General features: G+C 41.8%; 1 protein-coding gene across 1 annotated transcript in view; it reads right to left on the bottom strand.

Annotated features, from left to right (window-relative positions):
* Positions 1-26,574, bottom strand: part of SLC44A5 (solute carrier family 44 member 5) — a 415,088-nt gene extending 388,514 nt beyond the window's left edge. The window contains exon 1 of the mRNA XM_056123215.1: positions 26,460-26,574. Within this exon, the coding sequence (XP_055979190.1) occupies positions 26,460-26,493 (34 nt within the window). The 5' untranslated portion in view covers positions 26,494-26,574. The remainder of the gene's footprint in view (positions 1-26,459) is intronic.
* Positions 26,575-26,901: the final 327 nt, after the last annotated feature.

Below are 26,901 nucleotides of genomic sequence, written 5' to 3'. Positions count from 1 at the left end.
TAGAAAGTCTTGCTTGCTTTTTATTTATTTTTTGTTAAAGTTTAAGTAATATGATTACAATGGTGTATTGTATTTACATGAAAAGTTAGCACACCCCAACATCAACAAAGTGCTCATGACACTCCACCTTCCACCTTATGTCACTTCTCATCTAACCTTCACCCCCACATCTGTCTGTAGGTAAGTTTCGTAATTCAATAAAATATTGCTTTTTTTGCATAGCTTTAGAAGTTTGGCATTCAGGCATATTATTTTTGCCAAGTTATTATTTCATAATGTATATATATAGTAATTTTCAAGTAACCAAATATTTTAGTCAACCAATGTCTCATCCTCCTACCAAGTCAACAAAATAGGTCTTTTGTATATTTAATACAGGAATTTTAATTTTCCAAGAAAAAATATACTGCCAAATTTCAGCATTTAAAATACAAAATATGGGGCTAGAGCAATAGCACAGCGAGTAGGGCGTTTGCCTTGCACGCAGCCGACCTGAGTTCGATTCCCAGCATCCCATATGGTTCCCTAAGCACCACCAAGAGTAATTCCTGAGTGCAAAGCCAGGAGTAACCCCTGTGCATTGCCAGGTGTGACCCAAAAAGCAAAAAATTAATAAAAAGTACAAAATGTATTTAAAAAATAAATAAATAAAATACAAAATATTAAAACATAAAATCTACCAGGTGATAAAATGATGCCTATTATAACGTATAATTATTTGACAAAACACCATTGATCAACATATATTGGAACTTGTTGGGTTTTAAATGTTCAGATGAAACAATAAAAATTCACGTTTATATTCCTATAGGTAGGAGTTTCAGTCAAGAAGTAAAATGGATTGAGAATTATGACTATCAATTGACCAGAAAAGGGGGTTAGTTATAAATGGAAGTGTTAGATTTGGATAAATATTAAAGTCAATTAAAAATAAAGCATAATTCTTACTAATCAGCTAGATTTCCCAGGATATATTAATTTAAATCAGAAATTGTAGAATGGCATAAATTCTAGACAAGTAAAATCTTTTAAAAGGTTTTCTCCATTCACTCACTTTCCTACACTAAGATATTGGTCTTCATGTTATATTCTATTTTTCTCACAGACTGTCCTCCCGTTGTTCATCAATTTTCTTGAGCGGGCCTGGAGACTTTGTTGCTACTGTGTTAGGTGCTGGAGCGATAGCACAGCAGCTAGGGTGTTTGCCTTGCATGCAGCTGGTCTGCCAACCCAAGTTTGAGTTCTCACAGACAATATATTTTAAAAGTCTTTTCCTAAAGAAAGTGCACTTACTCTCAAGAATCATATATAGTTGGATAAGACCTGTGTGTGCTTCTGTATTGACAAATGATAAAAACAATGTATCAATAAACAGAGTTTGAAGAAGACAGTATATATAAGAAAAGAAATTTTAAATGAGTCTGTAAACTTGGCTTTAACAAAGAGGGAAAATTTTGAGATGCCAAAATTCAATGAAATGGGGCTGGAGAGATAGTAAAGCAGTCTTGCACACAGTCAATCTGGGTTGGATCCTAGGCTCTGAATATAATTCCCCCAAGCCAAGAGTAGTCCCTGAGTACACAAACATGAGTAAGCCATGAGCACTACAAAGGTCCAACCTTCTGGCAGTATCCCCCAGACCCCCTCCACCACCATGAAAGATTTGGAATCTACACTAAAATATATTACCCTACTTCTCAGTATCAATATTGCACACCACAACACCGAAAAGGAGGGAGTGAGGGAGGGAAGAAGAGGTGGAATGGGAGGAGAAGAAAAGCGCCTGCCATAGATGCAGGCTGGGAGTGGGGATTGGGGAGTTATGGGAGGGAACTAGGGTACACCAGTGCTAGGAAATGTACACTGCTTTGGAATGGATGTTGGAATACTGTATGAATAGTCATGAACAACCATGAACAGCTTTGTAACACTCTATTCCACAGTGATTCGATTAAAAAGTTTTAAAAATAAATAAGTAAAATGTTTCATCTTATCTTAATTTGCCTACTAGGGATGGGATGAAAGTGAGACTTTTGAGACTATTCCATTTTTATTTGAACTTGTAAAAAGTGAGCATAGCATTTTTCATTGTGGTTTCTCACAAGCTGCAAATTAAAAACCAATGAACACATATATATCCCTAAGGTGTCTGCCTTGCACATGGCCGACATGGCCAACTCGGGTTCGATTTCTCTGCCCCTCTTGGAGAGCCCCGCAAGCTACCAAGGGTATCTTGCCCACACGGCAAAGCCTCACAAGCTCCCTGTGACATATTCAATATGCCAAAAACAGTAACAAGTCTCACAATTTGTTGTGAGACATTACTGGTGCCCGCTCGAGCAAATCGGTGAACAACAGGAGGATGGTGCTACAGTCTCTAGATTAAAAAAAGGTTTAAAAAAAAATTTTTATCCAACTACTTCCCAAAACAAATAGCCACCAAATTGGCGGGGGAGCGGGGGAGCGGGGGGAGTGGGGAGGTGATATGGAAGACCTATAAAATAGAGTAAACACATAATATTTCTGGGTCCAAAATGTGAATCTAGGACCAAAGAGATAGTACAAGAGTTAAGTGACTGCTTGCACATGGCTGACCCTTGTTTGATCCTCTGCATCGCATGTTTCCCTGAGCACTGCCATGAGTGACTCCAGAGCACAGAGCCAGGAGTAAACTCTGAGTATTGCCAAGTATAACCCAAAAGCAAACAAATTAAATATATGAATATATGCCCCAGCAATAACATCTGTATTATAAAAAGGAAAAATAAAAAGCAAACCCAATCATCTTTAAGGAATATTTATGGACAGTTGTATGGCCAATGAGCCAGGGAAATAAGAACAACTTGCAGTGTTTTGAATTAAAAGTCATGGCCCTCTAAAACAGGCAGGGTAAGCCTCTCCCTAGACTCATTCTAAAATCTTTAGTTTGAGATTAAAATGTAAATATTTGCGTTTTTATGATGTTTCAACCGATCAAGAATTATGCTCCAAGAGAGAACAAAAGGGAATGCCCTGCCACAGAGGCAGGATGGGATGGGGGGCATGGGGGGTGAGAAGGATACTGGGATCATTGGTGTTGAAAAATGGGCACTGGTGGAGGGATGGGTACTCAATCATTGTATAACTGAAACCCAAGCACAAACACTTGTAAGTCTACAAATGTACCTCATGGTGTTTCACTAATAAAAAAAAATTTTTTAAAAAAGACTTATATTCCATAGCCATGTTCATGGAGAAAAAAAATAGCTTCAGGGGCCGGAGCGATAGCACAGCGGGTAGGGCGTGAGCCAGGAGTAACCCCTGAGCATCGCCGGGTGTGACCCAAAAAGCAAATAAATAAATAAATAAATAACTTCAATAACCAGGCTTAATACCAGAAAATGCTATAACTCTCTATAGTTAGTTCTGGCGGGGGGGGGGGGGGAATGAAAGACTTAGAAAGAATAATGAGTTAAGAAAAGTACGCTTAGAAGGTTTCACGAAGACCTTAGGGTTCTGTGCTTTAAAAAGAAAAAAAAAACACAAGATAGAATTAGTATCTGTAGGGAGGGAAAAAATCTTTCTTGGATACCTGCAATCTATGAAGCTAGTAATAAGTTTCATTTTTCATAAATGAAATTTTAAAAGCAAATGTTATTCACTTTTGCCAATTTAAAACTCAGACTGGCAAAATCCTGAAGGCTGCTAAAAACAGCCAAATTCAACATATAATGAATGATTAAAATCTTCCATTAAAATGAGTCAAGGACCATTAGCATTAACAGCCAATTGCTTAAAAAAGGAATTGGAGAGAGACCCACCACTTATATTACGATATATGATGAAGGTTTTGTAAAAGCAAAGCTCATTGTCTAAAAATTGATCATGGAGTTTATCATTTTAATTGTTTTACATTGTATCCTGATTTTTTAAAATTGATAATTAACTGAATTAAATAAATAAACCTATTTCAAAAGGTTTGAGTCATTATTTGTCCACTGGCATAATATGATTAAAATGCTAACCACTCCAAACAATGCCAACTATATAATGCCACTATTAAATGACCAGCATTATAAAATTTGCAATGTCTGCAACTAAAAAAGTAATTTTACAGTTATAATGAAAAATCTTCTATAATACCTCATAAAATTATATTTGGAATAAGATGGTATAGAAAATGTAGACAGTATTTGAAAATAATATTTGAGCCTAAGTACAAAAATATATTGAAAATTGATTAATTATTCTTGGCCAAAACTTGTTAAAGAGACACATACCCCCAAAAGGTAGATGTTTCACACTCATTGTATCATGGAAATGGTTAATTTGATATATCTCACTTCAACGAGGCATTTCTATATAGTTTTCTAAATTGCTTATAGTTCAGGAAAATTATTTTCTTTTTTTTTCATTTTTTTCTTTACAATTTGTCTATTAAGAAACAGAAGTCTTCATTATTCATTACTTAATGTATTCTCTGCTCTAATAATTTGCTTTCAGTACTTTCACTGACTCACTTGAATTCTTTCCTGCAGTGAAGTCAAGAACCTGGAAAGCTGAAGTAGGGCTAGCTAATAGTTTTAGCCCTGATCAGGTCTTTCCTTCAGAAGGAGGAAGATAGTTGTGCAGGAGGAAGAGAGTGGCTTGGAACGCCTTCAAGAGCATCGAAGAAACAGCTAAGAGGATGAAGAACCTCCAGCTCTGGGCACATCTCTTCGATTCCACTGTTCTTCCTGCATTAACATACGCCTCAGAGACCTGGACCCTATGAAAACAGGATGAGAACGCTATTGGGATCTCCCAAAGAGGAATCAAAAGAGCTATGCTTGGAGTAACCCACTTCACTTAAATGAGAGAAAGAATCTGGAGTTCCGACCCCATTGACCATCAAGAATCAGGGACGCTGTCTCATTTGCCAAGGCGTCGAAAATCAGATGGGCTGAACATGTAATGAGATTTGGAGATGACGCTGGACTAGAACTGTTACCGACTAGATTCCATTGGAATTCAATTCCATGGGAATCCAAAGATCGTGTGGCCGCCCACCTACAAGATGGTCAGACTTCTTCGTCAAGACCCTGAACGATCAGTTTGAGGCTCTTTGTGTTCCTAGAATGAGCAGACGCCATTGGGCTGCACCAACATGTGACAGGGATGAATGGAGACATTACTGGTGCCCGCTCAAGCAAATCGATGAGTAACAGATGTCAAGTGATCAAGTGATCAAGTGATCACTGTAAATTCTCTTAATCTTTTAAGACCATCTTGATGTCTTTCCCTCTGGTGAAGCTTATTGTGATCAGAAGATCTGTCACCAGTGATCCTTTTCTCAAGCATTATTAATACTTGCTGCCTACATAAATCAAGCACTTAAAAGACTGTTTTGGAAACGTTGCTGGCGCCCGCTCGAGCAAATTGGTGATTAACAGGAAGTCAAGTGATCAAGTGATCAGGTCTTTCCTATAATTACCCTTCCTCCCCTTGACTGGTAGCTCTTTTAAATTTCTTTGTAAAGTTTCACCCATTTTAAAAGCTACTAAACTCAAAGCATCAACTTCATATACAATGTGTTACTACTCCCTCCCCACTCCCCTGCCTCCAGTTCTGGAAGAACAAAGAAGATGCAGTTGGAACATATTTCTGTTCTCCTTCCTTACTCCCCACTGCATTTCCTTGCACACCATTTCCAATTCTGATGCCAAAGATCAAAAATGAAGGTTTTACTTCCAATTCTCACTTAACTATAAATGTACTCTTTATTGCGATACATTTCCAAATACTGAATTCTCATAGACATATCCACAGATTCCTAGAGGGTTCTCCATTATATGTCTCGCATAATGAACAATGCATCCTTCATTAAACCACCACCACACTCTTCTCAGCTTATCCTCAAAAGGCAGCCTTTTTTTTTTTTTGGTTGGGGAGCCACACTCAGTCACACCCAATGCTTATTCCTGGCAAGGGGTGCCATATTCATAGCCAGGGATCAAAACCAGTTCCGCCACATTTAAGGCAACTGCCTTCCCCACTGTAGTGTAACTCTGACCCAAAAGGCAGTCCTCTTGAGGCTAACTTGGCTAACAGAAATTTTAATGCAAGTTCAGTTTGAAAAACTAAGAAAAAGCAGTTCCAATCAGCTTCCTACTCTCAGTTTTCCCCAGAATTGAAGTGAAAAAACCTAATGTTACCACACCATGGTCAAAATTGGAGGGGAGTAGGCAGGCATGAATCACATGGCAAGTTATCTCAATAAAACGGCTCACTTCTGGTCATGCAAGAGACATGGATATGTTCAATCATTTCTGTACTTTTGCTAGCAACCACCCAAGATGCTAATCATTTCATAAGCATTTCTAAAGTTTATACACAGTACTCTTAGGTTCCCTGACCTTCGGACTTGGAAGTGTGTAAAAAGGGAGAAGGAATTGCTACATTGATTTCTATTTTATGAATTCTCTTCAAAGAAACATAAACGGATCTCTCTAGTACTCAACAGACCAAAAGCAGACAATAAAATTAGTAATCTGACAAATTTTCTCTGTGGCTGTGTTCTATCTAGCCCCTCTCTTTGAAATGTGGAGGTTATTGTCATCCAATGTCCTAAACTTTGAATTCTCAAATATTAAGACAACATCTCCTGTTCCATATATTGCTATAGACATAATGCAACTTTTAAATAAAGATCCTTTAAAAACAATTTATCTTTCTGAATTCACTCAACTACTTCTAGAGGAGAATATCAAGTAAAGGGATAAAGGTCCTCACTCTAAATGACTCTGTCTCTTGAGAATGAAGCTGTCAGAGTGGGCACATGGTTCAGTGGTAGAGCACATGATTTGCACATGTGAGAAGTCCTGGATTCAATCCTGGGCATTGTTTCTCATTTAAAAGTTGTTTATTAAGGGGGTATGGTGCCACCAGCAGGTCAATCTGTACCTGTGAGGTGAGTGCATCAGCAGCCTGATGGCAATGTCAGACTTTCAGATACCCCAAAATTGCTGCTGTGCCTTTGGACAGACCCCAAAAACTTGGGGCAAAGTTTACCAAGAAAGTAAATGGCCAAAAGTTAGGTGTGTGGGAGACACACCCACAAACCACCTCCGGCTCAGCTATATAATTGGAGGCATGGCCTCTCTGGTTCCTGATCAAACTGCTTAATGGCCATGATCCCAGAGACTCAGAAACGAATCTTGGAACCCAAAGGCTTTTGGCAGAAATGTGTCCTGTTCCTGCAGTAGGTTACTGGTGCTGGGCCACTCCTGGTGGGAATAGGTTTTGTGCCGTGGCCTGTTCCACCTGGCGGCCTGGTGACCACCATCCTCCAAAGGCTACTGGAAAGTCAGGTTTGGGCCTGCAGTGACGAGACACATGGGGCCTCACTACCTGGAGGTGGAGCCGACTCTTTCTCCCCATTCCAACGAGACCCCGAGTCGCCGCCTACAAACGGCCTTTCTGGCTCCTGATCAAGCTGATTAATAGCCATACCAGAGACTCAGAAACAAATCTTGAAACCCAGCAGCTTTTGGCAGAAATGCATCTGGACTACATACAAGGTGGCCGCCGGCCCAGAGCTTATTGGAAAGCCAGGTATGAAACGGTGATGAAGGGGCAACTGCAGTCTCATGAGAAGGGGGACGGTACCAGCTCATCCTTCACGCCCTACCGAGGTCATGAGTTGCCCCCTACGAGCGGCTCTCTGGCACGGCCGTGGCTCCAGAGACAAAAGTACTTAGTCCAGAGCCCAGCAGCTTGCAGAAGAAAAGTGAATGGACCATGTGTTAAACTACGATGCCATGCCTCCCCAGGAAGGAAAGGGTGTTGCTCCCTTCTGCCTTTTTCCCCCTGGCAGCAAGGTGGCTGCCATCTCAGAGCTTATAGGAAAGCCAGGTACGAGCCGGCGGTGACGGAACAACTTCAGTCTCATGGGAAGGAGGGCAGTACCGGCACGTCCTTCACGCCCTACTGAGGTCACGAGTTGCCCCCCACAAGCGGCTCTCTGGCATGGCCATGGCTCCAGAGGCAAAAGGATTTAATCCAGAACCTGGCAGCTTGAGGCAGAAAAGTGAATGGACCATGCGTTAAACTATGGCACCATGCCTCCCCAGGAGGGAAAGGGTGTTGCTCCCTTCCGCCTTCCCCCCCCCCCCCCCCTGGCAGCAAGGTAGCCGCCACCTCAGAGCTTATTGGAAAGCCAGGTATGAAATGGTAGTGAAGGGGCAACTGCAGTCTCATGGGAAGGGGGACGGTACCGGCTCGTCCTTCACGCCCTACCGAGGTCATGAGTTGCCCCCTACGAGCGGCTCTCTGGCACGGCCGTGGCTCCAGAGGCAAAAGGACTTAGTCCAGAGACCAGCAGCTTACAGAAGAAAAGTGAATGGACCATGCATTAAACTATGGTGCCATGACTCCCCAGGAGGGAAAGGGTGTTGCTCCCTTCTACCTTCCCCCCTCCCCCCCGGCAGCAAGGTAGCCGCCATCTCAGAGCTTATAGGATAGCCAGGTACAAGTCGGTGGTGATGGGGCAAATGCAGTCTAATGGGAAGAGGGGCTGTACCGGCATGTCCTTCACGCCCTACCCCCCACGAGCAGCTCTCCGGCACAGCCATAACATCAGACACACAGAAACCAATTTCATAATTATCTTGCTTTTTGCAGAAATCCAAAATCGTGGCCGCATGACATATGATTCTCATAACCAGCTATAGGAAACAAAATATTTCACAATGCCTTTTCAGCAATTCTGATTGTTTGGGGGGAAATTCTAAACAATAATGGTGCATCTTTTGTCGAAATAATGAATGTAATCAATGTAGAGAAGAATTAAGTAGAAATCATCTGCCTCACAGGCATTTGGAGGGATGGGAGGGGGTATACTGGGGTTCTTGGTGGTGAAAAATGAGTACTGATGAAGGGAAAGGTGTTTGATTATTGTCTGACCTAGACTTAAACCTGAAAGCTTAGTAAGTTTTCCCACAGTGATTAAATAAATATAAAAAAAAAGAAATAAAATTTAAAAAAACAGTAAGGTGGAGTTCATGCCCAATTCAATCAGCTAATCAGTGGCTGAATAAATAGCAATACTCATACAAAAAAAAGTTTTCTATTAAATGAAACTGTCCTTTTACGGAGCATCTCCTGTGACTCAGACTGTGTGGAAAAAATAGAAGACACTAGGGTAATTTAAAGGAACTTAATATCAAGAGTAGTACACTATCCTCGATGCATTCTTTTGCGGGTAAATGAATTTACTTGCTTCAGTCACCACACCATCAAACTTGTCCAGGTACCAATCACACTAGAATAGAAACCCTATATGACAAATACATGCATTCTTAACAATGAATTATGAGAGTGTCTATATATTTAAAAATCAGAAAAGATAGTTCCCGTGTTACAAAGATGAATCTGGAAGGTAATTAATACTGCAAATGTTGTATAACTTAATGTCCTTATTCTGATTTACATAAATCTGCAGTTAAGTTGTAAGAAAAATCTAAACTCTGAAGTGAGAAAACCAATATTCACAGTCATGGCCTCAGGACATTCTGACTGTGAAGTTTGAGACAAATTATCTAATTTCACTCCGCCTTGGTTACTTAATTTATAAAATAGCAGTGATAATAGCATGACAAGGTTGTGATACTTTTCAATGGAGCTATAAACTACTTAGCAAATATTAGATATTTCACATATTATATTTATTCTGATGAAATGTTTCTTCTTTCAGAAAAACTACATAAATAGATTTTGCCTGAATAGAATTGACCTGAGCACATTCCTTGAAGCCAGAGTGTCTCGGTAATCATTCAATGTTAACAAGTGTTTACTGAATAAATAATGAAATACTTCAGATTCATTCTATTTGACTAGTCAAACTCTAATCAAATTCTGTGTCCCCTCTAAAACACAATCTTTATGCACAGAAAATATAGAAATAATAATGCCCACTCCAGAGAGAGACTATTAGGGTTAAGGTCCACACCTTGCATTTAGCCGGCCCCAGTTACATTCCAACACCATATAAATCCCTGAGCATTGCCAGGTGCAGCCCTGTAAGCCCAGAAGCACTCCAGAATAACCCAGGTAACCCCTGGCACTGCAGGGCTTGAGCAGCAACATATCCTTGGACCCTCACATTAAACTGGCAGCCCCTGTTGGCCAAGAACTGTCAGGATATCATAGGTCAGAGGCAAACTCTGGTTTGTGAAAGCTAACACACAGCTCTGTACTACTAAACTCCTTTTTAGGGCTGTTGTGGACTGAATGAGATCATGTATGACTACTGAGCACAAATGTAACATGTTGATAACAGTACATCTCACTGATCTAATCAATTTTTTTGCTTTTTGGGGTCACACCTGGCGATGCAAAGGGGTTACTCCTGGCTCTGCACTCAGGAGTTACTCCTGGCAGTGCTCAGGGGACCATATGGGATGCTGGGAATCAAACCCAGGTCAGCTACGTGCAAGGCAAACGCCCTACCTGCTGTGCTATCTCTCCAGCCCCTGATCTCACCAAATTTGATCATCATTTGGTGATCTCATTTGATCATCCTCAAATCATGCCTCTCACCACCTGGTGGCCTCATTAATGATAAAACGTTATATGAAATTTGGGCAACAATAACCATTTCTGATGGTACAGTCTGTCCAATGACATCCAAGCAGGTGTCACCGGTGACACATACTAACATCAACACGTTAATTCATGGGAGTATGAAGATTACATCCTACTTTCTAAATCATCATTTCACGCATATTTATGAATAAAGTTATTTAACACCAAACACTTAAAAAAAATCTGTGAATTATTCAAGCAGTGGGTCTCAAGCTTCAGGTGATTCTAATAAGGAGTAGGGATTTAAAAAAAAAACACACAAATTGCTGGGTTCAACTTCTGATTCAGAATGTCTGGGGTAAAGTCAAGAATTCCTAACAAGTTCTCAGATGATAGGGCCTGTTGATCCAAAAATGACAGTTTGAGAATCACTGCATTAGTAAAACATTAATCTCATCCCCAAAACTTCTGCCTATATAAAAAAACAAGGACATAAGACACAGTATCAAAATTTTACAACATGCATATGTCAACAAAGTTGATTTTGTTTAGAACTTAAACTACAGCCTCAGATGATTATTACTTTTCACTGATATTTTAAGTAAAACTTTTTTTTGAGTGAATGGAGGGTCATACCTTTGCAGTGTCCTTGCACCTTGTGTTAACTTCAGATGCATTATTGGATCTAACAATATTTCCCTAGCCTTGTGGGAAATGAATGGGTAAGGCATCACTTACCTTTTATTTGAGAAAAGCAAGTTCCTGCAGGTAGAAAACATATCAATCTATGTACCTCCATAGAAAAGTACAGGCTGTACAAACTCAATAAAAATGCTTAATAAATGAACAAAAACATAGTTAGAGTATCATAAATGTTGAGTCTCGAGATTCACAGACAGCCATTGACCATTCATCTCTCTTTCATTGTAACAGTGTTTCTCAAAAGGAGATGGAGTAAGCCTACCCCCATATCTATATGGCTATGAGGAAACATCTTGTTTTCTTAGAATTGGAAAAAGAACTGCTAGCACTGGGTGGGCAGATTTCAGGGATGCTACTAAATATTCTCCAAAGTTCAGGGAAACCCATGCAACAGCAAATTACATAGCTCAAAATGTCCAGATTAAGTAGGTTAAGAAAACTGGCATTTAGAATAACTCACAGGGACTAATTATGCAGTGGTCCTAAACCCTCCTATTACACTCCTAAATCACACTCTTTAGCCTTATATCAAAGAAAGGTTATCAATAACAACAATTTGTGCAAGTATGTAACCATTTGTTTTGCAGAAATCATTTGGCTCCAAGATAACTTTTAGTTCCAAGATAACATTTGGCTCCAAGATAACTGTTAGTGATAACTTAAAAATCAAATACAGTCTCACCCCGAGCAAAACACACAAAGATTTTCTCTGAGTGTTTAGATTAAGGACCAAGTTGGTCCTTAATCAAATCCCAACCTCACTCAATCACTGCTCATGAAAGTGCCTGTGTCAAGAGTGCCTGTTCTAGATGTCTTGATAAAGCACAGATCAGGGAACAACCCCTTAGCATTATCATGTGTGGCACAAACATCATTAATCATCAGGGAGATGAAGATCAAAACCACAATGAGATATCATTTCACACACAGAGACTGGCCCATATCCACAAGAACAAAAGCAATGGGCTATGGCGCGGATCTGGCGAGAAAGGGACCCTCCTTCACTGCTGGTGGGAATGCCGACTGGTTCAGCCCTTTTGGAAAAGAGTATGGACGATTCTCAAAAAATTAGAAATTGAGCTCCCATTTGACCCAGCAATACCACTCCTGGGAATATACCCCAGAGAGGCAAAAAAGTATAGTCGAAGCAACATCTGCACTTGTTTGTTCATTGCAGCACTCTTTACAATAGCCAGAAACCTGAGTGCCCAAGAACAGATGACTGGTTAAAGAAACTTTGGTACATTTACACAATGGAGTACTATGTAAAGGCCCTCCCGTTGTTCATCGATTTGCTCGAGCAGGTCCAGTAACGTCTCCATTGGAGACTTTGTTGTTACTGTGTCTGGCATATTGAATACGTCACGGGGAGCTTGCCAGGCTCTGCCGTGCGGGCGAGATACTCTCGGTAGCTTGCCAGGCTCTCCGAGAGGGGCGGAGGAATAGAACTCGGGTCGGCCATGTTGGCTGCGTGCAAGGTAAATGCCCTACTGCTGTGCTATCGCTCCAGTACTATGTAGCTGTTAGAAAAGATCAAGTCATGAAATTTACATACAAGTGGTACTACATGGAAAGTATCATGTTAAGCGAAATGAGTCAGAAAGAGAGGGACAGACATAGAAAGATTGCATTCATCTGGGGAACATAAAGTAACAAAATAGGAGACTAACAACCAAGCGTGGCTGAGATTAGTACCAGGAGGTTTGCTCCGTGGCTTGGAGGCCAGCCACACATGCTAGGGAAAAAGGCAGCTCAGATAGAGAAGGGAGCACCAAATAAAGGGTATTGGGAGGATCTTCCCAGGATGGGAGAAGCATGCTGAAAGTAGACTATAGTACCAAACATGATTGCCACTCATTGCCTCTTTTGCAAACCACAACACCCAAAAGGAGAGAGAGAACAAAAGGGAATGCCTTGCCACAGAGGCAGGGTGGGATGGGGAGGATGGGGGGTGGGAAGGATACTGGAATCTGAGGTGGTGGGAAATGGGCACTGGTGGAGGGATGGGTATTTGACCATTGTATAACTGAAACCCAAGCACAAAAATTTGTAAGTCTACAACTGTACCTCATGTTGTTTCACTAATAAAAATTTAAAAATTTAAAAAAAACACAAAGTAGTTTTGTGTTTTTCTTTAATTCTGTTATGTGATTCTACACTCTTATTTTTGCATAGTAGGCCTGTTCTAATCTCAATTAGAAAAAAAAAATTGTAGCATAGCCTGATTTAAAGATAATGAAATACCATCCTTAACAGTCAGGAGCAAGAAAATGAAACAGCTGTGACCTTCCTCTTTTCTTTTGTAGATGAGCCCTAAATCATCTAAAGACTAATCCTGGAACAATTTTCTTCAATTAACATGCTCTCATCAAGATTTTTAAACTCTGGCCTTCCAAGGCTGCCTGTCCTCACTAGTTCACTCTTTTTTTGTTTCTGTTACGTTATTATTATTAATTTTTTGGACCCATATGGGGACAGCATCCAGCTGTGGTCTGGGTGTATTCCTGGCTCTGTGCTCAGGGGTAACTCCTAATACAGCTTGGGGAACAATATGGAGTGTAAGTGATAAAACTCAGATGCAGCAACATGCAAGACAAGCATATGAACGCCTGTATTATCTCTGTAGCATCTTCTCCAGACCCCATCACTAAGACTTTTTTGCTAGCTTGACATAGCATACTATAAATTGGCCAGAAAGTATATGGCAGAATAATTAGATTTCAAACAAGTGAAGTTGGAAAATAAGGTAAGTATGGTCAGTTTTTGATACAAATAGGAAAGAGAGTTTGTGAAAAAGAAGAAACTGACCTAGAGGCAACTGGCTGATGTTAACTGAACTGAGTCCCTTGGCTGTAGCAAGCAGCTAGCTTTGACTATATTTCTAATTTTCTACAGTTCTCTCATTTCAAGAAAAGGGGGAGTTGTAGAGAAACAGGAATAAAGAAAGGTTGCCAGAGGCAGTAGAAAAATAAGAAGGGAGGAAGGAATAAATTAATCGAGCACTTACTGAGTACCAACTATATACAACATGATGCTGTAAAGTTTGTCATTGGTTTATTCTATTTAATCCTAACAAATTTCCTCCTCCACATGAAAGCAGAGCATTTATATAAAAACTTTAATAAACTAAAGCGATAACAAGCTAAGAAAATGTTTCCATTCATTTATATGGGAAAAAAAGTTCAGCATTCCCAGGCCCCAAAGCATACCAGATAACACATAAAGTAAAAAATAACATTAATAGTTCCGGAGCAATAGATCTACAAGCTGAGCCCATGCTTTTCAAAAAAACAAAAAAAATAAGTAAAATGACACAAAGTTTTTAAAAGCAGGATATGATAAATACCAGCCTCCACAAAAAATGCCCTAGAGAAGGAAATAGCAGGGCCTCTAACTGCAAAGTAAAAGAATTTGCCTAACTTTCTTCTAAGTCATAATTAGTTTTGCAATGCTGGGGATCAAACTCAGGGCTACACATATGCAAACCATATATATATATATGGGCTGGAGTAATGATAGGGCATTTGCCTTATAAGCGGCCAACCTGGCCGACCTGAGTTTGATTCCTCCGCCCCTCTCGGAGAGCCCAGCAAGCTACCGAGAGTATCTCACCCGCATGGCAAAGCCTGGCAAGCTACCCATGACGTATTCGATATGCCAAACACAGTAACAATAGTCACAATGGAGATGTTACTGGGCTCGAGCAAATCGACGAACGACAGGAGGACAGTGACAGTGATATATATATATATATATATATATATATATATATATATATATATAATCTCTTCCACAGAGCCACACTCCCTCTTCCACAACTTATCTAAGAACTGTCACAGTCACAGTCCTCCCGTTGTTCATTGATTTGCTCGAGCGGACCCAGTAACGTCTCCATTGGAGACTTTGTTGTTATTGTGTTTGGCATATCGAATGCATCACGGGTAGCTTGCCAGGCTCTGCCATGCGGGTGGGATACTCTCGGTAGCTTGCCGGGCTCTCCGAGAGGGGTGGAGGAATCGAACTCGGGTCGGCCATGTTGGCTTCATGCAAGGCAAACGCCCTACTGCTGTGCTATCGCTCCAGCCCCAAGATAGGCGCGCGTCCCTGGGTGGGCTGTTAACCGAAAGGTTGGTATCTAAGAACTAGAGCTATTATATCTGACCCCAAGGCTATATCTAACGTTGGGAATTCATTACTGTCCTGTCATTGTCCTCCCATTGTTCATCGATTTGCTCAAGCAGGCACCAGTAATGACTCCATTGTGAGACTTGTTGTTACTGTTTTTGGCATAACAAACACATCACGGGTAACTTGCCAGGCTCTGCCATGCAGGCAGGATACTCTGGGTAACTTTCCCAGCTCTCTGAGAGGGGCAAAGGAATCGAACCAGGGTCAGCGACATGCAAGGCAAAAGCCCTACTTGCTGTGTTATCGCTCCAGCCCTTAGCTCTAAGACCACTAGGTCTTAGAGCTAATATCAGATCTAATATCCAGTCAGTCCCTGGATACTTTAATAACAAATTCACTTCACTTCATGGGTCACAGCTTTTATGCTACTGGATCTCTTTAACTTAAAAAGACAGTTCAACGTAGTACACAAAGAGAGATTCATTAAGCTGTCATATTTGCAGAGAAAAACTAAAAAATTTCAGCTAATTATGTTAGTTAACATAAAGAATGTAATTATCAAACCATTAATATTAAAATTATGAAAAACAACTGAATTATTAAGAAATTATATATATACTTGATTAATTCAATTAACATTCATTTAATATCTGTGGCATGCTAGAATTATTCTAGCCATTTTAGATTAAAAGATAATATCACAAAATCAGGACCCACAGAGATCATAGTCTAGTGGGCAATATCTATAGCAGGAACTACAATTAATCCACCAGAGAAGTAGATGAGCAGGCAACATGGAAAACTCCAAGTACTATGAGTTCACTGTCCTTTGTTAATCGTAGTAAGATACAGGTTCAAGTCCAGGCATCAACAGAAGACAAGACACAGATTAGGTTCAGGAAAACAAAAGAGGTCAGAAAAACTGAACATAACTCTAACAAAGAGCAGAAAGTTTCTAGCTGCCCGGAGTGATAGCACAGTGGGTAGGGCCTTTGCCTTGCAAGCGGCTGACCCATGTTCGATCCCCAGCATCCCATATGGTCCCCCGAGCACTGACAGGGGTAATTCCTGAGTGCAGAGTCAGAAGTAACCCCTGAGCATTGTGGGGTGTGATACAAAAAGAAAAAAAAAAGTTTCTAGCTAACTGTGGGAAAGTCACCGTTCTCTCAAGCATGAACTGTCTGATCACAGGAACATGAGAAGTTGGTTGATTTCAGTGACACTTGGACTCTGGGTTATAAAGCCACTGACTGGCTTTCTGCCAAACTCTAGTTATTTTTGATTTGGAACAGAAGACTACCTACAGAAGAACTAGAAAGAAGATGGATGAGTTTCATGATAAGAACACAAAGAGGTAATGGGAGCATCATAAAGGGAGCATCTCTGTGCTCCGAGGGACAGAGCAAGGTGGGCAAGTCAGAGGTGGAGTTGAAGGGAAAGTTCCACAGAGAAAGAAGAGACTTGAGCTGAGTCTTGAAGGATGTAAAAAATGGAGTTTAAGCATTACCAAAAAAGTTTTTTTAAAGACTCATAAAGGCAGAGAGATGATAAAGGAATTGTGTGATCCCTATACTTAGGCTGGTGGGATCACTCATTAAGCTTAGGGGGACTGCGGGAGATGGTGGGAGATAAATCAGACAAAGAATCATGTGTCAAACTCTAGAACTGCCTTGTATGACTTGCTTTGAAATTTCACACTATCAAGTAGTAGGTAAAGAAGAGTCACTGGAATTTCAAGTTCTAAAACGATCAGATTTTCCTTTGGGAATATTTAGCATAGTGTAGAAAGTAAATTACAGAATATTGAGACCTTATACAAGGAGACATGTAAGGGTAGAGGTGCTTCTAATCCACATTAGAAATGATGAGCACTAAATTCTGTCTGGCTGTGGAGGTAAAGAAATGTTACTTAGGATCAATGGTAGTGACTGACTCAGTGTTGAGCAGAGATCTGGAAAAGGCAACCTCCAAATTCTCTACTTGTGCAGTCAGGTAGATAAAAATGTCATTGTATGACAATCTTGGAACTTTCCACATAAAGTCTAAATGATAAGTTGGGGGGGGGGGAAATTAGGTTAGGATTTTAAGGTCATTTATATCCCAAAACTTTTTCAGCAATTTACTGTATGTCCAAAACTGTTTGGGGCTCCTTTTAGTTTAAGGTCAAGGACCACGAGGTCAGAGGGTAGAGAGAACAGGGCACTTACTTTGCATGTGGACTACAGGAGTTTAATCCCTGGCATCCCATATGGTCCACCAAGCCCACCAACAGGAGTGATTCCTGAGCAAAGAGGCAGAATTAAGCCTTGAGCACTACTAGGCCTGACCCAAATCCCCCCGCAAAAGTCAGCTAGCTCACTGATGAAGGGATCCATGCTCGAATATTACATTGTACCCCTGAAACTTAATCATGAAAAACTCTATAACTTCGTAATCCATGCTGAATCAACAAATTAATCTAATAGAATAAAAATAATAAGAGTCAGCAGTTCTGTCCCAGTGCTGCAAGTCATTTCTGATCATACCGCAGCCAGGTGTGTGTAGTACAAAAAAAAGGGGGTACAATTCTCCAGCACCTAGTTAGTACTGCAACTAAAAACATGTGCACATGCCAGGGTCAGGAATGCAAGATCTGGTGAGCATCTGTACAAATATCATAGAGACCCAGAGCCAGCACAATCAGAACTTGTGTTCTCAGCCAAGATCTTATGGCAGTGAGCACACAATCAAGCACAAGTAAAAGAATGCAACATTATCGTAATAAAGAACAGCTAAGGGGGAACCAGAGAGACACAGCACATAGGGTACATGCCTTGCAAGCAGCCGACCTGGGTTCAATTCCTGGCATCCTATATGGTTCCAAGCCCGCCAGGAGTGATTTGTGAGTGCAGTGCCAGGAATTATCCCTGAGCACTCTCAGATGTCACCCAAAAAACAAGAGGGAGCTGTTTATAATACATTTTATTATGTATAATAATTATTAAAGAAGGGGCTGGAGAGATAGCATATCAGGCTTGCCTTGCACGTGGCCGACCTGGGTTCGATTCCCATCATCCCATATGATCTCCCGAACACCACCAGGAGTAATTCCTGAGTGCATGAGCCAGAAGTAACCCCTGTGCATTGCCAGATGTAACCCAAAAAGCAAAAATAAATAAATAAATAATAAGTGAAAGATACCAAACTATAGGGACTAGGAAATATGACTAAAAATGGAAAGGTGGGGTGGGGTGAGGGAAAGTGCAGGAGAAATAAACTGCTAAAAGGATCTCAAGGAAAACAGGAAGGGAAAACTTTTAGTACAATTTAGGGTTTTAGTACAATTCACTCAACTGGGAAGAGAAGTAAGATTCAAGGCTACTGCTGAGTCTAGTAATGAAGATGGTGAATTAGCGTCTTGCTTTCATTTTAGGAGCTTGGAAGTGGCAGATGCATTTGAGGAGCTCAGAAGTGGCAGATGGAGTTCAGGGGGAAATCAAAGAATAATTGTAAAAATAAGTAAATTATTACCATTATTGTGGAGGATTTGAAAGAAAAATACTCTTATGCATGCTTGTCCCCTAATAAATACACACCATTAAGAAGTTCTCTGCCTCCCGTGAGAGGTGCAGAATAATGAATAACAGATATATGCATTATCTCATGCTGTATAACAAATTACCCCAACACTCAGCAATTTAAGGCAATAATACACTTTATTATCTCTCACAGTTTCATGATGAAGGAATCCAGAAGCAGCCTGGTTGGGGATTTCTGAATCTGAGTTCTCAGGAAGTTCAGTCAGATGTTGACTGCGACTATAGGCACTGCAGGCACTTACAGAGGGCTGGAGGGTCTGTTTCCAAGGCAGACTGTGCGTGTGGCTGGCACGTTGCTGCAAGCTGCAGCAGGAAGCCTCAGCACCTTCTCACACAGAGGTCCCCCAAGGGATGCTTGAGGGTTTTCACAACATGGTATGGTGGTTTTCCCCCAAAGTAAGTAATATAAAAGGACACACGCAAGCAAAGCAGAAGCCACTCTACTTTCAGGTACATGGGAATCAGTCTTCTCACAAATTCTACTGGTCATATTGATCAGAAGAATTCAATATGTGTGTGGCGAGGTGGAGTGGGGGGCAGAGGGGCAGGCATGGGACAGAGGCAATGTCAAAGGTAGGAGAAGAACACTGAGACCACCTTGAAGGCTGATTACCACAACAGTCAAATGACTTCTCCTATGAATAGCAAACTAATCACAAACCCCCTCAGAGTTGAGCTAGATACATCACTTCCTATATAACTTTAAAACATGGGCACATTTGTTCATCTTGCCTTGCCTCTCTACCTCTGGAGAGCCCTAAAAACTCTGCAGTTACCTCAGCATCTGTGATCAGTCTACTTTTCATTAGCATTTCTTATCTTTAAAGAGGGTCCCAAACAATAAAATTGTGTCACTTCTGAGGTAAATTAGAATATATATCATCCTCTTAACTTAACAATCAAAAGTAAGTTGATGATCTACCTTTCAATGTTAGACTTGATAGAACTTAAGGAAAGTGAACAGATGACAAAGAGATAGAACAGCAGGTAAGGTGCTTGCCTTGCATGCAGCCAACCCTGGTTCAATAATCTCTGGCAAGTTTATATGGTCCCCAAGACTCACCTCCACACACACAAGCACTGCCAGGAGTGATCCCTAAGCAAAGAGCCAAGAGAAGCCTCTGAGCACCAGTAGGTGTGCTCCCCCAAAAGTTACATATATTAAAATATTAGATTTAGATTTAGATAAAGGTAAAAAGAGTCATGGAGTTTTATGCCTCTAACCACAAGATACAATTTTTTCTCAGACCACAAGAAATTCCTAATACCACTGGATATCAATTTTTTCTCACAATTGAAATAGAAATATCACCCTGTATAAATAATGAGCTGGAAGTATTAACTGGAAACTGATCACTATTATGTAAACTGTATATACATATATCACAGTATATAAGTAGAGTATTCCTTTACAAATAGTAAACAATCAAATTCAAGGTGTGTGTGAATATATATACTTATATATATATATCTTTAATAAAGTACATATATCTTAAATTATTACTTATATAGCAAGTATAAAGTTTGGCTCATACAGAATATGTATTTATTAAAAATAGACTGACTGATCGAATTCCTTATAGAAATATTCATTTGGGAGCATCACTCACCTCTTTCTTTATGATTCCTCCACTCTGCTTCCTTCTAATTCTGATATACTCTAAGTCTCAGCTCTATGAAAAAAGCTGATGTCATAAACACCTAGTGTCACTACAGTATCAGTGAGGGTCAGTCAGATCTCTTTTCTTAGTTACACAGTGCCCAAGTCCCAATATCCCCTTGACCAATCCTGCTCACCTCAACAAGACACGAAGTCCCAAGAAAGAGAAAGAATGGACTGAAAAAAGGTCTAAGTCTACAAAAATTGTTAGTATACTTTTAATTTTTCATTTTAGATGGGAAAAGTAGACAAAACCTAGTTTGGAGGTAGAAGAAAGCAGTAGAGAGCTGTAAAATAATTGTCTTCTCTAAATATTATATCATTGTCTTGTCACAAGTACTTTCCAAGTAGAAAATCATCCAGTAGCCCCCATTTCCCGACTGCCAACATCACAGTGAGATCAAAAAGACCCACAAGCAGTTTTCTGCTAACCAGATGACAAGCAGCTTTCTCTAACAAATGACAGCTTTCATTGTTCTTTTTGTATGATATTGTCATCAGTGAGGTGTGTACTCATAAGAACCACCTGATAACAAAAAAGGTAAAAATCAAAGCTCTCTTTTAAAATCTGTATGCTTTTATTGTTATAAATGCTTCAAAGTGAAAGATCCGTCAGAAGCATAATGTTCTCCTGATCTGAACTTAACTTCATGCTTTGTTATTCCTGGAACACATTCATATTAGGCTTCCACTTTTCTTAGGAAATAAATCATGAAATGGTTCATGTTTTCAAGACCTTCCAATATCCCCTTGACCAACACCACTCTACTTCCTTAGGTCCCTCTCTGTTTCCTAGGATCCCATTCACACCCTTCTACATTCCACCTACTGAACAGTTAGTTAAGTTCCAGACCCTCGAGCATCCTTTCTAACAATATGCTTTTCTAAGAATTATTTGCTCAAAAAGTCCTCCTAGGTGGGTGACTAACCTAACAATCTTTTATTAAAATTTTGGTTTTATCCTTGTTCTCTCTAAGTGGTGTTTTTTCAGCAGCAAGTCCCAGAAATTCTGTCAACAGTTCAAGTCTTCATGCTGACTTAGTAAGAGATACTTAAACATAATCTGGACCTTTTAGGAAAGTGCAGTTCATGGGTAGCTTTAGTTGATCTCAGGGGCTGATGCAGGAGGGCTGCCCTCCTTGAAATCATCCCAAGGATAAGATGGAACACCTAATGCAATCTAACCCCATCTAGTCTAAAATAAACATCTAATGAGCAGCAATGTGCTATTCTTTAAAAATCAACACCCCTCTTCCTAATTGAGACTCAAAAGATCTGGTCTCCTCCCACTTGTCTCTAACTTGTCTCTAACTTCTGCATTACACTTCAAACCAGCCTTCCATATCTATTTGAAGATTCCAAGCTGCCACCTCATTTCTGCCTCAAGGCCTGTAGTTCTGTTCCGGTTCTTACCATAAAAATTACTTTTCATCAAGTATCACCTTTTCAGGTTATCCTATAATAAACTCCATAATGTCAGACACTTTGAAAATTTCCTGATCATGATCTATAACCTCCTTCCAGATGCCTTCTATATACTTTGAGAATCTATGTTTTTCAATCCTGCAGGACCTAGTCTATTCAATGCTCAATAAACATATGTATAATTCATGAATAGATAAGTACAAGCACAACTTACCCTTTAAACTTAAAATAATTCAGTAAAAACATATTCTTTTTATTAGAAAATATTTATTAGAAAATATTCCAGTAGGCGGGGGTCACACCCACCAACTGGCCCCTTGGCGCCGTGTAATCCCATCAACAGCCAAGACTCAGAGACTATAAAAACCAGCTCCCGGAACCGCACGGCCGCATTCGCGGCCTTGCAACATCTTATTATGACATCTTATTATCTCATTCCTACTTTGGACAAACTGGCAGGTTACCGAATGTAGCCTGCCCACACAGCAGAGTCTGGCAAACTCCCCGTGGCGTACCCAATATGCCAAATACCAGTAACAATGATGGGTCTCATTCTCCTAAAGAGCCTTGAATATAATCTCAGGGCTAGGATGAAGGAGACGTTACTGGGGCCTGCTCGAGGCAATCGACGAATAACAGGATGATTTGTGATTTGTGATTTGTGAGAAAATATTTATTAGAAAATAAAACAAATTATCCTGTCTTGGGGGCATATCTGGTGATGCTCGGGGTTTACTCTAGGCTCTGCGTTCAGGGATCACTCCTGGTGGGCTTGGAGGGACCAGATGGGTTGCTGGACATCAAACCCAGGTCAGCTATATGCAATACAAGCACCCTGCTCACTGTACTATCTCTTCAGTCCAACTTATCCACATTTTTTTAAATGGGGGGGTGGAATTACTATACAACTAATAGTGATAACTTGTATTTATACGACATTTTAAAATCATGAATTATAGCATTTTTTCTTAAACATTATAAATATTGAGCTGATATCCTGTTTGCCTTTTTGAGGATGTGTTTTTTGTGTTACAAATAAATAACATTATCCCTTGAGAAAAACTCATAACTCATCTTATTCTTCTGACCACGTTAGGATACTATACTATAACATTGGCAAATGTCTAGCCATTTTAGATATGTAGTCTCTACTGCTAGGAACTGAGGAGCCAATGAGCAACTTGCCTGTCATATGTGCCAACAAATGATCTCTCTTTTCATGCAGTGTAGCTAAGCAGAGAAGCAGCCCTCCTAAGAGGATAACTAACACAGCATGGAACACTGCTAAGCCTGCAGCTTATTATCCAGCAAAGTTCACCCCAGAAGACCTGCCCCCCACAAGAAAAACCTAGACATTTAACAATCTGGCTTTCTACCAGGAAGCCCAGTTCAGTCTGCTAGAGCTTAGAAGCAGATGTCTGAGAGCTGTTCATGGAGTCAGATGCATTTGTAGAGTCTTCTTAAAAGGTAAAATTGAGCCAATGGATTATAACTTGCTGGGTTTGGTTTTGTGTCTATAAATACCACAAATGAATTCTGATTTGCTAAAGTGAAGCTGTGAAAATTAAAAATTGTAGCATTTCTTCTGAGAAATATTAAATTAGACAGTTAAAATGGGAATTTGGAGGAGCTGGAAAGATAGCACAGCGGGTAGGGCTTTTGCCTTGCACGCGGCCGACCCAGGCTAAATTCCCAACATCCCGTATGGTCCCATGAGCACTTCCAGGAGTAACTTTTGAGTGCAGAGCCAGGAGAAACACCTGTGCATCTCCAGGTATTACCCAAAAAGAAAAAAAAACAACATAAAAAGGAACTTTGGGGCCTGAGTGACAGTGCAGTGGATAGTGCACTTGCCTTGCATGCTGTCAACCCAGGTTCAATCCCCAGCACCATATATGGTCCCCCAAGTCCCACCACGACTGATCCCTAAGCACAGAGCCAGGAGTAAGCTCTGAGCACATATACAAATATAGAAAAATGGAAACTCAAATTGAACAAGAGAGAAAGACAGAGAGTGGTCAATAAGAGCTGAATATAGTTACTTTTCCTTTAAAAATGCAATATTAGGTAAAAAAATTTTCATAGAGGCACCACTGATTTACTATTTATTTGGAAGTGCTTTTTCACGCCTCTTTAAAAGCTGTCAAAATGCCAAATCACCAAAGTGCCAAAACCCCATTCTAGGAATGTCCCTGCTCTCCCTTCATTCTTTGTCCCCCTACACCTTCATCCTCTGGCTCTATCAGTTCTACCATCTGAACCTTATTTTCAAAAAATTATAGGTCTCAGGATAAAGCAGAGTGGCAGAGTATATGCCTATGCTTGATGCCCTACAGTCAGTGGTAGGCACCCAAAGTAACTAACAGAGACAGGGTAAGATTTTTTGAGATCACTTGTCCTAGGAAAGTTTGATTAAGTCTTCCACAGGAACTTTAATAATTGAATGATAAAATTCTAGTAACTGCTTTTCTTCAATTATTTCACTATCTAATAAAATTTAAGAGAATACACACATTTCTATGTTGGCATACAAAACTTCTTGGTGTTTTGAGGAACAAATAAAGAGATGTCTTTTTCATCAAATCTCTTACATTGGTTTGGTTTTTATTATCTTAATCTCATATCTTTTGGTGCTTCTGCCAAGATTAACTTCAATGGTAAGACTGTCTCCAGCTTGGATAAATACTGTAAAACTACAGTATTTTAACAATTCATGGACCATGTACATTCTGCAAGGTTTGGGGTGGGTGTGAAATGTATTCTGCCAATGGATAGTCACATCAGCACCGCTGAAAACCAATCCCTCCTTTTGCTCATCATGCCATATGGTTCCACAAAAACGGAACGAACCAAAAGTGCTGCTAATGCAATTTGTCAGTCTGGGTTTCAACTAATTCTTTGCTACCTTGGAAAGAGTACTATAGATATATACATCCTCTTATTTTTTTCTCTACCACTATAAACATGAACAGTGAGAGAGGTAAAGAGAGAGGTGGGAGGGCTCTTCTATTTGACAGGCGCTGTGATTTTTTTTTAAAGAAATATACTGCAATAAAATCCTCATACTATACCAGAGTTTCAAACCAAAGACTCAGGTGTCTGTGGTTAAGGATTAAGATCCTAAACCATTTCTACTAACTGATTTGCGTATTCAGAAACAAACAGCAAGCTGAAGCACCAAGATAAAGTTGTGTCCCCCTGGTGACCTTTAGAGTAGAGCTAAGCTCCTCGGATAAGCCAGACACCAGGATGTTGCGGGCTGGCGGTGGGGGCGCGGAGGCGGCGTGTCCGGCGTGGGGGGGATTAGAATGGGCGGGGGGGGGGGGGGGTCCGGGTCGAGAAAATCAGTGAAACAACGGCTGGGGGGGGGGCTATTTACATAACCCCGAGAAGGCACGAATTCTCTGCTTCCCGAGATCTCGGACCCCCAAAGCTGCAAACCAACTTCGGATGTCCCCCACCCCACACTCCTCCCCTCTCCACCGGGCCCGGTTCCGAGCCCTGACGCCCCACACCGCGCTGCTGTCGACCGGCTCCCCCTTCCCGCGGCCGCGGGTCCTTTCCTGGCGAGAGTGCCAAGCGCAGGGGTAGCCGGGACCACTGCGACCTCGCACCGAGGCTCCCTTCAGCGTCCAGCCCCCAGACCGCGCGGCGGAGCCTCAAGTCACCCCCAACTATGAGCTCTCTGTCCCGTATCCCTTCCAGCTACTGCATCTCCTGAACTTTCCAATTTGGAAAGATTCAGGTTCCATCCAAAGCCGCAACAGGGGGAACTGCTCAGCCAGAGTTGCAGCCAGCCAGAGCTCTGGGGCAGGGAGCGGTGCCGGGCAGGACCCGGAGGGGAGCCAGTTCCCTGGACCCTGGGGTGAGAGGGAACTGGGGAGGGGGGTGGGTGGATGGATGTCACCTCTTTAAGGATGGAGGGTGAGAAAAACAGATGCAGAACTTGTCGCCCTAGAAATGAAGGAGGGGAGAGGAGTAAGGTAACGCTGGATGGGGGCCGGGGGCGGGGGGGGGGGTCCTAAAAGGATGGGCCTTTAGCAACCAGCCGAGAGCGGCTTCTTCTGCCAAACACACACACACACACACACACACACACACACACAATTCTAAGGGGAGGTATACACACTATTCTAAGGGGAGGTGAACAGACACCCCGGCTTCTGGACGAGGAAAGGTGAGAGCAAAAAGCATCTCCGGTGTCTTACAGGCTCCTAAACGAGGGACAAACTCCAGACAGAGAGTCTCCCCGTAGGCACAGGGAGATGGAGCAGAGCTCAAGTCCCCAGCAGCGCCTCCCGGTGAAGGCAAACTCTTCCCGGGCAGGCAGCCGCGCACTTGGCGGAGTCTGGACATGCACAGGCCGGCGGGCCGGCGGGAGGGGCCGGGCTGAGGGCCGAGGGAGGAGAGGGCGCGAGACTCACCCTGGCGGCCTCGGGGCTTTCTCTTCTTGGCCATCTTCCGCCCCCTTTCGGGGTCCCCAAACGCCCCGCGTGCGTCCTCCGGCTGCCGCCCCGCTCCGCGAGCGGGCGCCGCGGCTTCCCGGCGAGCTCGGACCACCGCGCTCGGTTCAGCCGCCTCTTTGTTGCCGCGAAGGCATGTGCCAGGCGGCGGCGGTGGGCTCGGGGCCGCGCCGCTCCGTGAGCCTCTGGCGCTCGCGCTCGCGCCGCCCGAGCCGCGGGGACGGCGCTGGAGGCGGACTGAGGATGCTGTGCGGCGCCTAGACCTGGAGGGGGCGGCGTGGGGTCCCCCAAGCGCCCGCCCAGCGCTGACCTCCCGCTTTCCACCCCTATCACCCACCCCGTACACACCCTCCTCCCTCCACCCCTCCCCCCGCTGTCCCATCCGAGCCGCGGGTTCCGATCC

This window comes from Sorex fumeus, unplaced genomic scaffold (assembly GCF_029834395.1).
Source record: "Sorex fumeus unplaced genomic scaffold, SorFum_2.1 ptg000047l, whole genome shotgun sequence".
Classification (NCBI taxonomy): Eukaryota; Metazoa; Chordata; class Mammalia; order Eulipotyphla; family Soricidae; genus Sorex; species Sorex fumeus.
This window is presented reverse-complemented; position numbering and strand designations above follow the sequence as displayed.